This window comes from Pseudopipra pipra, chromosome 8 (genome assembly GCF_036250125.1).
Source record: "Pseudopipra pipra isolate bDixPip1 chromosome 8, bDixPip1.hap1, whole genome shotgun sequence".
Classification (NCBI taxonomy): domain Eukaryota; kingdom Metazoa; phylum Chordata; class Aves; order Passeriformes; family Pipridae; genus Pseudopipra; species Pseudopipra pipra.
Window position 1 is genome coordinate 13,825,983 of NC_087556.1, and position 18,406 is coordinate 13,844,388.

Here is an 18,406-nt window from a genome sequence, read left to right on the forward strand (position 1 = left end):
TATGGCATAGAGAACTGGGATTTCAACAGTGAACAACTTCAGTATACGACATGTATCCAGTCATATCAGCTGACTTTGTACTTGCTCTTTGGAGTTATAGTGCTATTGCCAATGATGGATGCTCAGTGGCTTGAACTAGTTACCTTAATATAGGTGTTTGATGCTAATTTGAAGACCCTACTGAGTGTCTGAGACCTAAGCTTTATAGATATAACATGACATCCATGGACCCCCAGGCAGCAGCTGGAAGCTATGTGGGACTGCATGGGTGTCTCAAATATCACTAGAAGCTTCTGCTTAGGCAAATATATAGAGTTTTTATGGTAGTCCTGTAGCACCTCCAACTTATTTTCCTTTGTACCTTTGGCAGTAAAAAACCTCTGAATTTTGCAGTAGAGGTTTTTTTCAGTAGCTGTCCTAAAGCACTGATGAACATTGAAAAAATTGTTTCAATGCATGTTTCTCATACTTCCTTTTAAGTTAGAGGTGCAGAGAAGAAAAAAAAATTAAACAAACAGGTTTGACTGCTGATAATTTCTAAACAAAGTGAAAATAATTAAGACATTGTTAGAGACCCAAATAACAATATAATGCAACCTCTGGAGCAAGTCCAGAGGAGGGCCACAAAGTTAATAAGAGGATTGGAGCACCTCCCCTGCAAAGACAGACTGAGAAAGCTGGAGGTGTTCAGCTTGGATAAGAAAAGGTTGTGTGGAAACTTCATAGCAACCTTCCAGTATCTGAAGGGGACCTACAGGGAAGCTGGAGAGGGTCTCTTTGACAGGAGCTGTAGTGAGAGAGAGGACAAGGAGTAACGGGTAAAAACTGAGAGAGGGGAAATTTAGGGATGTTAGGAAGAAATTCTTTACTGCGAGAGTGGTGAGATGCTGGAACAGGTTGCCCAGGGAGGTTGTGGATGTACCAGTCTCGGCAGGGTTCAAGGCCAGATTAGACAAGGCCTTAAGCAACCTGGTCTAGTGGGAGGCATCCCTGCCCATGGCAGGGAGGTCAGGACCAGATGGTCTTTAAGGCCACTTCCAACTGTTAACATTCTATGATTCTATGATTTTCGAAAAGAGAAAATTGAAAAACTTTTTTCCTTAAGCTCTCTACAACCTTATTTAACCTGTTGCTAAATGTGCTTGACAAGAATTAAGTGTATTATTTTTACATAGGATACCTAATTTTCTGACTACAAGGACTCTGTTTTAGTTTTTTTCTGCATTTCAGGAAATTCTGTAAGAATAAGTGATGTTAATTGTCATAAGAGTCTACTGACTTATTTGTTATAGTCTTATTCATGTCTAAGTAGTTGTTTGTGAATTTTAAAGAAAGCTGTGATTTTTTACTCAGAACTCTGCATCTTGTTTCTTTTAGATTGAGGAGGATACGTGGCAGAAATACTACCTGGAAGGAGTTGCAAATGAAATGTATACAGAATATCTGTCTAGTGCCTTTGTGGGTTTGTCCTTCCCTGCAGTTTGTGAGTAAGTAGAGATACATATTAATATACAGAAGTATTTACCTTCTCTCAAGAGAAGTCTGTTGTTTGCAGGAGACCTTTTCACTTCGCTGAAGTCCTAATGTTGCTACTTCATATGGTATCTAATAAACACTAAAGCAATCAATGCATGGAAGTATCTGAAACATTGTAATGCCTGTTTTCAGAATAGACTTGGAATTAAATCATTGTAAATGAAAGCATGAATGTTTTCAGTGTTGAACAAATTCATCAGCAATCCATTTAAATTGAGTTATTTACTCACAAGTGCTGTTCTATTTTCTTCTAATGATTCCCATTCTTTGAATAGTGGTTGTCAGCATCACCATCTTGGCTAATGTACCATTCTGAGGAAACTATTCATTAATTTAAACATGTCATTAAGTCATATAACCAGTGTGACACCCAGAGCTCTGTGGAACTGGTTTCAAACGACTTGTAATAAGTGAAATATGTCAGAAAAGATGTGTCTGTTCTGTTCTGAGAAAGGACTATTTGAAGCACATAGTACATAACCATAGCATAAGCCATTCTACAGCTTAATTTCTAGAGACTCAGAATGCTTATATTTGTCCTAGAATGGGTCTATGAATGAGAGATTTGTGTGCAAAAGGTTTCTATGACAAATTGTGTGGCCACGTAATCAGATCGGTTTCGCACACTCGTATTTCCTCTTCAGTTGGCATTGCCCTTCACTCCAACCATGCCAAAAGGTCACCACAAAGGCTGTGGACAGCTTTTGCTAGGGACTGTTCAAATGCTTGATAAGAAACAGACCCTACTCTGAAGAGTTTGATGTTGAACTAGTTAACACAGAAAAAGTTCTGAAAACTCCATTCTTAGAGAGGGAAGTAGAAGAAGAAGTAAATATCATCTCTTATGTAAAGGAGGATGATTTTGCTTCTACTCCTCTAACTTCTCCCTCCTTTTCCAATTTTTAGAGGGAGCATAAACATAGGTTATGGCATAAAAATGAGGGAGAAACAACTGTTAGACAAATATCCATTTAAAGATCTGCCTTTGTCTGAGATGTAGCTATGACAGAGCCCAGTCTTCAATTTGCTACTAAAATTAGGGGCTTACAATCCGTCCTTCCACTGTGTTAGCCAAACTGTCACTAGGTTACTGAGGGGAAAAGTGTATTACTAAACTACAGAAGTCTGCCTGGATATGTTGAAATAGAAAATCTCATAACATATTACAGAAATGTGTATTATATTCAGAATGAATGGTAATTGGTGCTGTTTACACTACCTACAGTCATGCAAATTAACTCTCCACTGCAAACCATTTTCAAACCTGTCGAGTTTCTATGTGAGTTTGTAGAAACATGTGACTTAGACTGTATTTGATATAAAGCTGTCATTCATTTAACTGTGCTGGTAGAATGGAGATAAAATAATCAATAAAGGGTGTTTATTGAGATTTGAAAACATCTAAATTTTGGAGGTCTTCTCAGGCATTTGGTTATCTGAAACAGCAAACTGTGTTTACTAGTTTAAATGAAACAAAAAGATTTATCTCAAATTTTTCACCACTTTATAACTCTATTAATTTCAAGTTAATTAAAGCACATTAAAAATTAAAAATTAGTATTGCTTATTAATGAGTTTGGTGCTTATTAATGAGTTTAGGTATTTTCATTACTGTAAGAATTGACTATTCAATTTCCAAAAGAACTGAAGAACAGGAAAAGTCCTTTGCATTGATTTGTGAAGGGGAAATTAAGTCATTGGATAGGCTTAGTGTGTTCATCCACCCATGAAATATCCAGACTTTGAGAACAGTTTTTGTAGTGCAGCTTTTAAAATTCCTGCAGCCAGTGACATTTTAAAAGTCTGAAACTAAACGAGATGTTCTGCTTTCTTAGGTTATGGGTCTTAATTGCCAGTCTAGGAATGTGATTCTTTGGTAAATAGGCTGCCATACAGTTTGGATAAGAAACATAAAGAGAGTGCAGAGTCAGTGGGGATAGGACACTCAATATTGTTGAACAATTTCAAGCTTTTGGTGTCAACACTTGGGTGAAGAATTAGATGGCAATAGAAGTTAGTATCAGTCTGCAAGTTCTATTTTTAACTATATATGTGTGTGTACTGTACGAACCAATAAATTTTCAGTATGTGAATGTAATTCCTAACATTCTGTGCCCTTGGATATTGCTGGTCCAGGTGTGGATGATGCTGACTGAAGATAAACTAACCAAATTGTCTCCCCCTACCCTGGTTCTAGGCTCACTATTTTCTACTCAAAAATTTGAGATTAGCCATCTATGGATTGTCACTTGACCTAGCAGTGGAAACAGCATATGAAATGTGTGCACTCCTCTTAATATATATTAAATTAGACATATTTCCTGTTTGTTATTGAAGAAATTGAATATTATCAGTTCAATAGCCAATTCCTTGTTTTCCTATAAGTATGTGATTGATACAAAGTATGAATAATATTGCTTAATTTGCGTAAAGAAGATAAATATTATTGACATATATGCAAAAATATTAAGAACACTGAAGTAAGGAAGTTGGTAGAAAAGCAGGGAGCACTGGAGAAGTTAGTGTATGATCAAGAAAATGGCAGCCATCTAATTGAAAGATCAGCCCAAGAATCATTCGTGACAAATCTGTGTAACAGAAAGCAAGTAGCATTGACTTTGCATACATTTCAATGGTAGAATTGAAAAATGGTTTCTGGTTATTAAAAAAACCAAAAACTCACTTTCTTTATTTTCACAGAGCCCGTTACCTTGAAGTTAATGGTGGTATGCTAACTCACAATTCTGCAAGTCTGTGAATATCACCCTTAAGTTGTTTTATAGCCACTTCAGCAGACTTTTATGACTGAAAAAAATGTATATTACAATATCAGAATGTAATTCCCATATATTGATCACAAATTGCTTCCAGTCATGCTGTTCCCCAAGGACAATAGTTGGAAAATAGTGACTTATTAATAGTGTACTCTCACTTTATTTCAGTATATACATATTTTTCTAAGGAATGCACACTACAATCAACAAATATTTGAAAAATTGCCTCAAAACATCCACAACTATAGCCAGATGCAATTTTGTGTTGTGTATCATGACCTTTATTATTATTGCTTAAGTAGACTTCGTATCACAATGTGTTGGTGCTTATGCTATTATTATCAACTTTTCAGTTTATATTTTTAGGATGTGTTAATTATCTTCAAAATAGAAAGATCTTAACATATATTCTGTGTATCCCTAATGGAAAAATTGGGGAAAGATCTTAGCGTAAGTTCTCAAAAAAAATACATTCCCCACGGCCTTCTCTACATATGTGATGCTGGTTGTGAAAAAAGACTGACTCTTGGCCTCTTCTTTTCCTGCAGACTGGTGTTTGCGAAACTAAAGCTCTTAATGATAGCCATAGAATACAAGTCGGAAAAACGCGAAAGCAGGTATGTCCAATCCCTCCAACTCTTGAAGTTCTGGAATGCACCGCCAAGAATTTTGCTTGCCTTTTCTTTTTTTTTTTCAGAATGAACATAGCTATTCTTTGAAACATTTCAGAATATAATTAGCATGCCATCACATTACAGCATTTCACATAGCACTGAAAGGCGCTTATTTCTGCCTTATTCCTCCCTGAAATAAATCCAAGTCAGAACAGTTAGTAGAAGGTGGAGAGACAGTAATACATATGTCCCATCTCTAGAAGCGCAGTTAATTTTTGCTTAGGGAAAAGCTAACAATATTTTGTTCCTAATGTATCACTTCTAACCAGAGGTCCAACTTACTTTACTGAAAATGGAAAAGTGGAAAACAGATGTCATATCAAAATTCATTATGGTTATGTGTATTCTCAAAATACAAATTTAGCCTTGAAATTACCAACTGGCTGGCTACTTTCCTCAACCAAAAAGAAAAAAATTGTTATTAGTACAGCGTTTCTTGCTTTTTTTTCATACAAAAGTTCATAAAAATCTGATTGACATTGGAATCAAACTTCCATCAACTAGTCTGTCAGTGCTGTAAACAATACTCATTTTTGCATAACAAAAATGTTATAAATGTTGTCTACAACATGTAGAGGAACATTTAATAAAAATATTACAGTACTGACTCTGGATGAATTTGATTTTCCTCTTTCAAAAGCTATATTCTGTGCTGCTGCAGTAAACCTGGAATGATATGTATTAATTCACCTTATTATTGGCCTTTAATTACTTTTTAGTGGCCAAAAGACACTTTTGAGGACAATTGTTTCTCCTCACAGGAGAGCCGATTCTGTCATTTGAACTCATACCACAATTTCTGAGGTTTTGCAAGTTTATTTTAATGTTTATTCCTAAATGTCATAATTTTTCTTTATTAAAAATATGTTTAAAACCTATGTTGGGCATTTGACATGGAAAATGCAATGTTACAACTGTTTAAAAGAGTATTTCCATGCTTGAGAGTTGATTTTGCTTGATTCTTTCCTGTGTTACAAAGTGAAATGTGAAGTGGTGTATGTGCTATTGGATATTATTTTTGTTCAGACTATGCTTTTTTGTTCACACTATACTGATTAAGAAATCCTTTTTTTTTAAATATATTTTTGAAAACGTTTTCAGCTCCTATGGACTCTTAAAATACTTTTCCATTGAATGATCTCATTCTACATTAGCTAATGTAAAGCAAATGATCTCTTCTTTTGTCTCTAGAAAAAGGAAAAATTGATAGTAATAGCAATGGAACTATTTATCAGATTTTGTTTATCCAGTATTTAAAAAAAAAAAATTGTTTCTGTTTTTTCTCCTAAGAATTATTACCCAAATTTAGGTTGTCATTGCTTCAGTTGTCATTTACTTACATAAGTGCTAATATTACAGTCTCTTTCAGTAATAACAGATAGTTCTTGGCTTCTATATCATTCTTTGCACTAACTTCAGTGGGAGTTGGATTGAGTTCTTAATCACAAGGTGATGCAGAGGATCCCACAAAAAGTAACACAATGTGATACAAACATATATTCCTTCTTACTTAAAGCCACACAGGTAACAGTTTGCAATTAATTAATTTAGTAGGGAAAAAAGAGTCTAAAATTGCAGGAAACAATAGTAACAGAGGGATATTAACAACTTGATTTTGTGAATATGTATGTAACAAAAAGAGGACGTATAAGATAGATATTCACATTTTCTTATAACCCTGATCCACAGCAATATCTGCTGATTTTATTATATAGTGATAATTAGATAGTCACTGTTTGGTGAATCACAGAGCTACCTGTAACATATCTTTACTGTTCTACTTGTTCCTGTGCTCTTCAACCCAAATATGTTAACTACATATTTGTGGTTTTCTGATCTAGAGCCTTTTAGTCTAACCAGAAAGGTAATGGAACAAAACTTAAGTTTCTCACTTCATAGGTATACTTGTATTTCCTTGCACTCTTATTAAATGAAAAGATGGGGAATTAAGATAAAAAGTTAGAATAACATGTTTTAGAAGTGCAAGCTCTTTTTGAACAAGATAAATTTGTCATTTTCCAATTATATTTGTTGATGTTGAAATTGAAAATATTTTATTCTGCTCATATCTAAAGTTCTTCATAAAGATGAAATGGCAACTGATTATGGGTATCCTTTTAAACTTTCAGTCTTTATGAGAGTGACCAACAGTAGATATGTGCTGATTTTATGACTGTAGTTTGCATCCATGTTTAGTAAAACTACTGAGAGGTTTTTTTATATAGTTTACAATTCAGAGGAACAATGTTAAATATAACTAAAAGTTTAGAATGTCACTTAGGTGGCACCCTTTTATTAAGAGGTAATATTTCCTACCATAATGGAGACAGGTCTAGGAGTAGTATTTTCAGGAGCAGAGGAAATTTTCAAAGCATTCTTTGTGCTTAAAGGATGAGAAGCTCTTACTCCCAAGAGTTCAATTTTTGTTATTAGCCAAAATAAAATATCTATAGCAGTAAATTATGTATCTGATTTTTTTACTTAACACAGAGAGGTTCCTTTTAAGATTAGTTTCATCTGCCATCATCACTTTGCACTCAGAGCTAAAGCAGTGTAAAGTGGATTCAGAAGTGGTAATGGGAGGTCATTCTAAATTTCTTAATACTCTTTCTAAATTTTCAACTCAGTGTTAAGGATAAATAGTCCCATCCCATTCAATGCAGACTTGTATTTGACTTTGTTGATACCCTTATTACATGTAGAATGGTATAAATACTAATTTACCTAAGCACTTTTTTTTTCCCAGGCAGTCACTTAAATGTCAGTTTTCTAAAGCTTTCTGGTTTATAGTCAAATTCTGTTAATTCCACCATAGGGAATTTGAGATCAATAGAAATAATAAATTATCAGAACCCTATTCAAGCTAATATTGCTGTACAAGTTAGCAGTAGCTGAGCTTCCTGCTTGCAGATGGGCTTTTTCTTCTTGTTTTCCTGGTTACTAATAAAGCTTCCCAAAACAGTAAGCACACCTTGATAGCATGTTTTGTTAAGATTAGGTAGTTAATTATAAACAATTTATGATTTTACAGGGTTGCTTAAAAGCAGATATTCAAGCCTAAATATAGGTAATATAGTCATAGATATGATAAATGCAAATCAGTTGTCATATAATCGGTAAAGTATCCACAGTCTTTTTAGGCAACTGTTCCTCATCAACATATCTTAAAAATTAGTAAAAATAGCTATGATTAGATTTTTTTTAACCTTTCCTTTTATATATATATATAAACATAATAATGTTTAACCTACTCCTCAGGTATCAAAGAAGCCTGAGTTTACAAAACTCAATTTAGAGGGTTTCTGACAAGTTACTAAGGTCTGCACTTCAGTAGTTCCAGGTCACAATACAACTTAGCCATTCCTTCATCTCTAATTAGTATCTGGGAATGTTATAATGCATTATTAAGAAGAGGAAGCACTTAAATAAATTTTTGTGCCCCTGATAAAAGCCAAATATTTTAGCTTAAAATTTGTCTTTCTTAATTCATTTAGGTTTTGGTTATTTTATAGGAAAATGCAAAGGGAACATGGAGAGCATGAACCTGAAAATGTCCCTAAGTTGAATATATAGCAAAAAATAACAGTTCAAAATGCAGACATTCAAACTCCTTATCTGAAATCCCTTTTAGAGACATTTCTGCCTTCCTTTTTCCCCTGTATTTTTTTCCACATGAGTAAGCAAGAAGGAAAGCCTAACATGGATTCTTCCCTCCTGCAACCCATTTATACTCCTCTTGTAAAATTTTCTCTTGTCTATCCATATATTTGTTCTCATTCTCAGCAGAAAAACCTTTAAGCCTTGAAGACTTTTAAATAAAGGGTTTTTTTGCTTTTGCTTTGGTGTCAGTTGATTTCTTATCAAAGTGTTTGATTTGCAATTTTTTTCTTGTCGTTTGCAGAAGCCGAAAGCGGTATGCCCTCTTCGTTACCTTTCCTTCCAACCTCAATCCTACCTTCACTCCTTCTAACTTCAGGACTAATTCCTTGTCAAGAACACAGGAAGATAACATCTTTGTCTATCTTTCTCTGTATATGCACACACATATATACATACATATATTCATCTGTCTATGTGTGTGTGTATATATATATCTGTGTGTATAATTATATATGAGCCCCCAGTCTCAAAGAGGAGAGAGAATAGCATTTTGTCTCTCCATTGTTTCTTGTGACTCAAGCACTAACTTCTTTGCAGGAAGTATAAAATTAAACAGCATAAGTTTTTTAGGCCTTTTTTTTTCCCCCTTTTGGAATCATTGGTGTATCAGAGTGTTGCATTCGAAAAGCAGACTTTACTGTTAACATCTGTCCTCTTTTTTCATGTGTACTGTCCCATGACGATGTATATTTCGTCTTTACCAGCCCTTGTGCTGCCATATTGTCTTCATATTCACACCTTCATTGATGTCCTTCTTTCCCCAGAGTCTTCCTTCAAAACATGTCTTACAATACAGTAGTTCGTGTTCTCTTGCAGTCTCATCTTCCATTAACAACAACCAAATAACTGATTCTTTGCATTGCTGGTCCTGTTTTGAGTCCAGTTATTCATAATACAGTACTCATTAAAGCTGTTGTACTGTTCCAGTGAAATTGCCATGGATAGTTTGTATTGTATGTCACATTCATTTTAATGACATTAATTGAACTCATTTACGAAGATGTTACTGTATGTATTTTGTTTCTCAACTTTGGGTTGGTTTTTTTTTTTTTTTTGAGATGGCATGTTTTGCATTTTCTTTTGGTATACCACGCTCTGAGCCCCTCTCTAGTCTACATTCTATCATACTGCTACTGGTTTGGATGAAGTAAATAGGGCATGCTCTTCCTTGTCTCTCCTCATCTCTCTTCCCTCGCACAGCTTTTTTTCGTAATTGCTTATAGCATTCTGTCAGTGGTGGTCTTTGGAGACCTGTTCTCATTGTCCAGACACTTCAGTTTCCTTCTTCATCGTTCTCTCTAAACTTTACTTCCTATGTCTGTTCTGTTGCATATGTTGTGTTATATGTATTTAAGTTTTAGTCTTATTCTCCTATGGTTTCTGAGTAGATGTGTGATAAGAGAGGTGGCTTCCTGTCAGTTTGGCATTGATATGATCCAAATGCAGAGAAGTTACTGCAACACTTAGCATCTTCAAGGATCTGCAGCTGTTGCACCTCTACTTTGCTTCTTGCTTTTAAGTATATATTATCTTGTGGTGAAGGCATGTTAAAGCTGGCATGATGAGCAATATGGAGAAGTGTTGTACCAAGTGAAGTTGCTTGCTCCCAGAATAAAGTATTCTGTTATGCTTCATTGTACTGATAATCAATCACTTCTAGAATCAGAAGGAATAACTTAATTGTTTCCAAGTGTATTGAATTCACCATCACTGTTTAACTAGTTTGGACTATGCCCCAGTAAAATACCTCATGCACATCCTGTAAACCATGACTTAGGTGCTATTGTAAAGAATTTAACTCCTGGGAGCAACCTTTTATATGCTTGTAGTAATTAAGCTTTAATACACTGTAGCATGTAATGTGCACTGTGTCTTTTGCCTTGTATTCTTTTTAGTGTCTTACTGGATTTTGCTGTGTAGAGCAATATGGATCTGAGTTAATGTCAATGACAGAGCCCAGAAGAAGGAAGCAATACTAATGAGTTACAATCAGTGTGAAGCTGGTATGTGCACAACTCCCACTGTGGGATTTGTGCACCTACTCTCACACTCCAAAACATACCCTGAAACAAAAAATACTATCTCCAACTAATTCTATAGTTGGATGAATGACATGGTGTGTTTTAAAAGGCCGCTATGCTAATAGTGGTGCTTTTTATCTGGGCATAGCATGAAACAACGAAGAATAATAGCTGGTTTTGTTTAAAAGTGTGGTAGCTATAGTCAGCAATACCATATAGTCTTGTTTTAGATAATGTAGGCATAGTACTTTAAGAATATTGTATCTTCCTGATGATTTTGCTACTGTTTGAGTTGCACGGGGAATGGTACAGTACATCTACCACAAGGTTTAAAACAGTTGTTACAGCTTTTGTCATTTGTTTAGTCAAAATTTTGCTGTTTGTGTTTCATTTAATTCAACAATTAATATTTTTTCTTTAGGAAAGGAGGATGATAGTCACATGGGTAGCAATAAAGCTGAAAACAAACAAAAAAATCAATCAAGCAAACACCCAAAAACCAACCAACTAACCAAAAAAAAGTAGTATTACTAAGTCAGAGAAGTTTCCTTGATGCAGGGCTGAGCTGTTCAATTGGTCACTGGTAATGGGATTCCTCTCACCTAAATGTCTAATCTCCTTTTAGTTATCTAGACTTATTCCATGATTCAGGGAAAGAGAGAGACAATTCTTAAATGCATCTTCCATTTTAAGACAGATGAGAGGAGTCTCACATTTAGTGCTGCCTAAATGTAACCTTGAAAGTAAGAACAAACAGAAATAGTATATAACTGAGGCACTGACAAGGAAAATTTTTAAAAGGACTTTTCTGATGTAGAGAACTACAGGAAACATTTTTCATGCTACTGAAATTTTTGTATGCTGAATATTTATTAGAAGTAATGTTTTAAATATTCTAATAATATGAAAAGATATCAACCATCAAATTTTCCAAACACATTTCCGCCCAAGAAACATAATTTGAGTCCAATATGTGTAATATTTGAGAGCAGGAGACAAAAATCACCCAACATCGAAAATGAGTAAAAAATAAATAGAGAGAATTCATCCTACCCCAAAGTGCCAGTTCACAAATTGCCCTACAGTTCAAACCTCCAAGTGTCAGGTTCTTCATCAAATATCTGTAAGTTCAGGAAAACATGGAAGATCTTCAATTAGTAATCAAAACCTTAGCTCACTTATAATGCTTTAAAGAAGCACTAAAAAGGAATATATAGGAAGTATTCTCTAGATAGATCAGGGTATTGTCAGTCATCCATGCCCTACTGAAAAGATATTGAACAATGCTCATGTTCTGGGGTAGTTTCAGGTAGAAAAGAACAAATCAACAAATATTTACATGTATCTATATTTTATTGAAGGTAACACATATACTTAAAAAATCAGAAAGATATAATCCAAAAAATATGTTGATCACAATTAACACACAGTGAGTTATGAACAGATATCTGTTCTCCATTGACATATGAAAAAGTCATCACGTCCTATCTTAACTTTTCATTGTGTAAATAAAATCATAAACATTCATCTAGAATTTTTGTGACCACATTTGAATTTTCCTTTTTTTTTTTTAATTGTGCATCTCAGATGTGCACTGACTGCCATTTGTGTTTCACGTGTTTATATTTCTGTCAGTCCGGGAACTCATTTTAGCTGAATAGATAGTATTCCTAATTCTTTCCTGAGCTTTAGTTGTTCAGTGTCAGGTTGGATGGGGCTTTGAGCAATCTGTTCTACTGAAAAATATCCCTGACCATAGCATGAGGGTTGGAACTAGATGATTTTTAAAGATCCCTTCCAAAATAAACCATTCTGTGATTCATTCTGTGAACTGAATTCAAGGATGATTTCCACATTTTCGATGTGTGACATTTTCATTGCTCTTGGATGCCTGATCTTTCCTCTAGTTACAATGTGAATCTTTAGCAAATGAACTAACTTTTGCAGAGGTTTCCAAACTGCATATTCTATTCCATAAGTGGCTTCCAAATTGTAGTATTATCAACAAGTAATGGAATAAGTTCATGTTGGTGAAGGACATTAAATTCCTATTAAACACATTAAATCATATTTAATTTACATGGCTGTAATTGCCATGTGTTCTAAATGTTCTTGTGTGAACAAGCAAGCAATCATGTGAGCCCTACCAGGAAAAGTTTTGTCCTGAGGAATGTATTTCTGGAACTGGAATCCTTAAAGAATTATGGCTGAATGTTTTTTTTGAGCTTGCTATTACTTGATTACTTTCTGAGGTAATCTAAACTAGAAATCTTATAGAATTATAACATTTAATCAAGATTTCAGAAGCTTTTAAAATACTTGGCCTTCCTTGCTTAATTTCATGAGCTGATTTAGGAGATAAAAAAATTAAATTGTATTTTATGATAAAAACATGTATTTGGAAAAAATCAGGAGTGTCATTTTCAATAATACTTTTTCTGATGTATGGCACGGATTGCATATTAATTAGCTCTAGTTATTGCTATTAAACCTAATGAGTTGCTGTCCTTTTTTCCCCTTTTCCTATGTCTTCCTGTATCTGCAAAACTTTTCATCCTTGGAGATACATAAAAATGAGACATTAGCTAAAGCTTTCTCTCTTAAAAGTCCAATTTAGTTTGCCATGTACTTAGCTTCTCAACCACAGGGATATATATATGCATATTTTCATATTAAACAAATACATGCATCTCTAAATAACTGATAGATGCATCTTCTTTGTGTACTAATAAGACTGTTTTGTTTTTCTCTGTGCTGTTTGTTCTCCATATTCTACTATTTTAATTCAAACATTTCCCTTGCTGTACATATTAGAATGAGTGCTTATCAAAGCATAACTTTAGCTAATGATACTACAAGTGTCATAAGAAATAATTCAGTTCCTGCTTTAATAAGCAGTGTGTTTAATAAATCCATATAGACTCAGTAGAAATTGCTCATGATTTTGCTCTGGTTATATATCAGTGTGTATATAAACCCAAAGCTTTATGAGGTTTTGCTGTAACTCTTTGCTAATAGCAGTGATGGGGCAAATTAATTTTTATTCCCTATGGAAGATTTTGCTGCTGGGGTCATGCTGCATTAATTGTGATCAAATCTATATTTTGTGGCTATTTGTATTTGTGAAAATAAGTATGTGTGAATGAAGTATAAGATCTGACAAAAATAAAGTCTATACACTGACCCATCTGAATTGATTTAATGTGTCTCAGAAAACCTCGAGATACAAAATTGTGCTCAAAATACCTTACAGCCTAAATGAAGCCAGTTACTTCTGATTTAAGATTATATTCCATGCATCTTAAAATAACTGCTTCATTTGCTCATTACTTTGTCAAATTTTAAGTATTGTTATGAGGAGTGAACATTTATACATATAATGATTACCTCAGTTTGTGGAGCTTGGGTTGTTGAATTTTGAGTAGGATTTTTTACTCTTTGGTATGGTTTATCTCCAAGAATTGTATTGAGGAAAAAAACTAACCTGGTCTATGTAAAGAAATGTGTTCATCTCTTTTCACTGAAAAGCAGTAATAGTTACGTGATTAAAGAATCAAATGAGATAAAAGCTATTTTTCTGACAGAAAAGTACCCATTCGTACCTAAGAAAAATAGCCAACCCAAACTATATTACGAGTCTTTACATGCTTTAGGAGAAACAATATAGCAAATAAATGAGATTAGCATGGTTAGGAGATTTTTGAGTTTAACAGCTAAATTCTCAGTATAGTGGTAAGATTAAGGATGAGCAGACAGAGAAAGGGAAACGTGAAGACTGAAGTACAGATGCAGTTATGGACATGATACAGAGTTTTGGCAGAAAGACTTTGGAGATTTAGTGGCAGAAAGATTCTCTCCTGGTTCTTGAGAAGACTTATCTAGGCTGATGTAGGCTTGCAGGTCTAAGACAGGCATTTTCAGCTTTTGTCTGTGAGTACTGACAGAGCCTGTGTCTCACCTCCCTTAGCTGTGGCTGGTACAGGGATCTCTGTAAGTGCTAGTAAGTGCTCTGTGGGCTCAAGAGACAAAAACTTGTGCAGGAAATATAAATTTTCCAACCTCTTTGTGATCTGAGTGACTGGTTTCATATGAAGAAATACTTACAGGGTGATTTCCTTGGTTTTTTGTTTTGTTTTTTTGCTTGTTTATTGTTTGTTTTTTTCTTGTTTGGCTTTAGGGTGTTTTGTTTTTTCTCTTGGTTTGTTCTTTTGTTTGTTTGGGGTTTTGTCTGTTTTATTCCATTTTAAAACCTGTGAAAATGCATTTTAAAACTGGATAAGGTAAATGTTTTTGTTGCAAGTGCAACCATTAAGCCCAATTCACTAACAAAAGAAATACTAGGTCTGACACTGGATGATAAATACTAGATGATAGTAGTTGATAATAGATGATACTAGTTTAGCTGTGTAACTTTATTTCATCTCACTTATCTGCGTGCATAATGCACGTGTTATTTACATCATCACATTTAATTTTTTGCAAATATTACTAAAGTGTGCTGTGGAGATGAACCTACTTTCCATGGTGATATCTTCCAATTTCTGTAGTTCTCCTTCTCTTTTTTATTACAAAGCTTGAAATTGTGAATGAAGGAAAAGGAAGGATATCTCAGTAGATGCTTTCCTTGAGATTTAATTTCTGTTTGAGCCTCTGCCAAAGAATAGCTGTGTGAGAGTGAGATAATAATTTAAACCAAACCTTTCACGGATGACCTCTGATTAGGTGTTCCTTATTTTGGGCATCAGAGACTGGGCTTTTGGAAATGTGGAGCATTCTTACTTACAGCAGAAGTCCCTAGAAAGTGTATATGGAGCTACATAATGCTAAACACTTAGAAAAAGATGGTCTGTAGGCATCCCAAGTTAATAACTGCTATATCTCATAGTGACTTAATCTCTCCTCTGTAAAATGGGATAATACTATATCTTCATTCTTCTTGTGAAGTAAATTATGTATTTGTGAATCTTATCCATGCTGTAATGATGAACATTGCAGAAAAACACGTAAGGAAAGTATGATCCTGATTTTAAAGAGAGATAAATTACATGAAGCCATGCCTGAAGTAATGGCAGTAAAACACCTCTCAATGAAGTTCCAGATTGTGAGAAGGAATATTAAATTAGGGATTGTATCATAATGTCTACATAATGGCAGCTGAATTATGACTGTATGACCAACCTTTTACTTCTGAACTCATGAGTGCTTTATTTTGCGGCCTACATATTCTTGTCATAGGGCCTTGCAGCTTGTGGAATTACACAAAACAGTGTGCTCGTTATTAATCTTTCAGATATATTTTTGTCATATTAACTTATTCCTAATGTATAGAGAATAAATAACATATTGAATAAGAGATGTACTGAGACCAATTTTCCCTACAAGAAAGACTTTGGGCCTTCAAAGTTTAGTAATATATGTCTGTTCACAAATGTGCTTTTTTTATTTTTGTGTATATATCCTTCCCTAATATCAATTTTTGCTGAATCTGCAAGGTGTTAATTTGCTGGTAGCCTTTATTTACTCTAAATTGCACATCAATGTCATTACTACATTTCGACTTAGAAAGGCTAAGCTTTAATAAAAGACAAAAAAGAGAGAACTTGTGAAAAGCTATATTAAGTTTTAGAAAGTCAAAAGCTTAGTTGTATTAAACATTAATAAAACTTATTGGAAAATATATTTACATTTATTTATATATGTATATTCATATTTAGCGTGTTACTGTGCAAAGTGCCTTACCTAAAATCTAGAGTTAAATTATTATAAAAATAAAGAAGATATTTCATAGAGAGACATGGAGTACCTCACTTCTTGATAGGAGTTTGTAATTTCCTTCATTGAATTTAGCTGAGGGTATTCTGTCATTGTGGTTGGGTTATTTTTGTTTCATGGCTGCATAGCAGTGTTTTAAAAATTTTCTATTCGTTTTATGTTTTTTCAGCTGTCGTGACTGGTTGTCTTGTACCATTCCCCTTGAGTGTATGTGTGTATTTATTATTTTAAAGAATAACATTATATGTCCAGATAGGGGTCCCATTAACTTTTTTTTTCACTAGAAATTGGCAAAAATTTGCATTGAAGGATTTAGCTTCGTAAAGGATATTTTGTGTTAATACTGAGTGGTGGTTTCTGGTTCTTCCCTTTTCACCATATTGTGAATTTTTCACCACTTTGCATGACAGAGCAAGAAAACAGCAATGCTCAGCTTCACACTTCATGTTTCTGAGAGGCTTTTGTGTAGTCTATATTTAAAGCAAAAACATAAGAAAACAGACGTAAACACTTACATGATGTGATTATAGGCAGAGGCATGTGATTGTCTCGAATTAAAGTTTTTGTAAAAAGCATGTGAAACTGTTATTTGACTGGAAATTTCAAGGAAGATGGCTTAAAATTTCCTTGCAGCCTTTCCTAACTAGTGGGTCCCCTATAACAGAATCAAATAAAGTTAATTTAGAACATTCCGTTAAAAATAATTTAAACTTATGGTTTTGTTGGTTTTGTTCTTTTTTCACTGAGCAGTATATTAATCAATCCTGGAAACCACGTCAAGATTCAAGAAGGTACCTTAGGATTCTTCATTGCAAGTGATGCCAAAGAAGTAAAAAGGTAAATCATGTGTTTTATCTTTAAATTTAAACATATATATTTAATGTCAGTTTGTTTCTTTACATGTAAATGCCTCACTTAATTTACCCTATTATCTGATTCTCAGGGAGAATTGAGTTGTCACTGTAGTGAACCAAACGTATATATATGAAATTTTCTTAACTAAGGTCCTAAATATCAAGGAAATTAAATAATTTTGCAGCAGATATGAAAAGAAATAAAGAGGCTGGTAGAAGACAGGGATTACAGTTTTGTCTGAGTTTCAGGTTTAGAGAAGTTCTTATTTATATAGACTTTAGCAAATACTTGATGTAAGCAGGGTACTGTATTCATTCAGTAATTGCATTAGCAAAATAATATTTATGTTCTTGTCATTTTTCTTTAATGGAGCTACAGATTCTATGCCCTCATAATAATAAATCAAATTACAACAGTGCACTATATTCCAACCAGCTATATTCACAGGCTCATTGTACTTGGCTGTACTAGATTTGGGATGAATGAAAAAGAGTTTTATGGTATTGTGTTTAGGACCAAATGTGTGTATTGTTGTTTGTTAGGATCATTATATGTTTGGAAAGAACAAAGGAGAATTGTGAGAAAATAATTTTTAAAAGGAAGAATTGTTGAATGTCTGTAAGAGTTAAAAAAAAAAAAGATTAATATTTGCAGCTGAATGCCTCCTCATAATTTGTGTATTTGTTATGTCATGCCATCAAGAATTAGATTTTTACTTGATGTTCTCCATGAACTTGCTATTTTAACTAAATCCCACACTTAAAATGGTGAAATATTCAAATGATACACTTCATTAAGTTCTAAAATTTTTAGGTTTAAATTACAGTGAAATAAGCAATGCATGTTTGCCATGAATCTTTAAAGAAGGTCAAAACATCAAACCAATGAAATCAGAGAACTTGAGTTCTGTTTTTATTGAAAGAGCTAAGATATTTTTTGGCTAGGGTAAAGCATATAGAACAGAACAGCAGTGCTCCTGACCTCTCGTATTTCTAGCACCATCTCTGGAGTATGTCCATCCTGCACTGTCTCAGGTGTGCTGCCTTTCAGCATAGAGTTCTTCTCTCTGGTGCTTTTCACCAGTTGAATACACAGAACTGTCTTCATGTTGCTT

General features: G+C 34.0%; 1 protein-coding gene across 38 annotated transcripts in view; it reads left to right on the top strand.

The window, feature by feature from the left end:
* KCNMA1 (potassium calcium-activated channel subfamily M alpha 1) overlaps window positions 1-18,406 on the top strand; it is a 468,105-nt gene that overhangs the window by 337,542 nt on the left and 112,157 nt on the right. For 22 of the 38 annotated variants that reach the window (XM_064662590.1, XM_064662591.1, XM_064662592.1 and 19 more), the window contains 4 exons: window positions 1,378-1,487; window positions 4,859-4,927; window positions 8,886-8,897; window positions 17,188-17,274. In XM_064662590.1, coding sequence (XP_064518660.1) covers window positions 1,378-1,487; window positions 4,859-4,927; window positions 8,886-8,897; window positions 17,188-17,274 — 278 coding nt within the window. The remainder of the gene's footprint in view (window positions 1-1,377; window positions 1,488-4,858; window positions 4,928-8,885; window positions 8,898-17,187; window positions 17,275-18,406) is intronic. The other 16 variants (XM_064662589.1, XM_064662585.1, XM_064662605.1 and 13 more) reach the window with 1 other exon arrangement.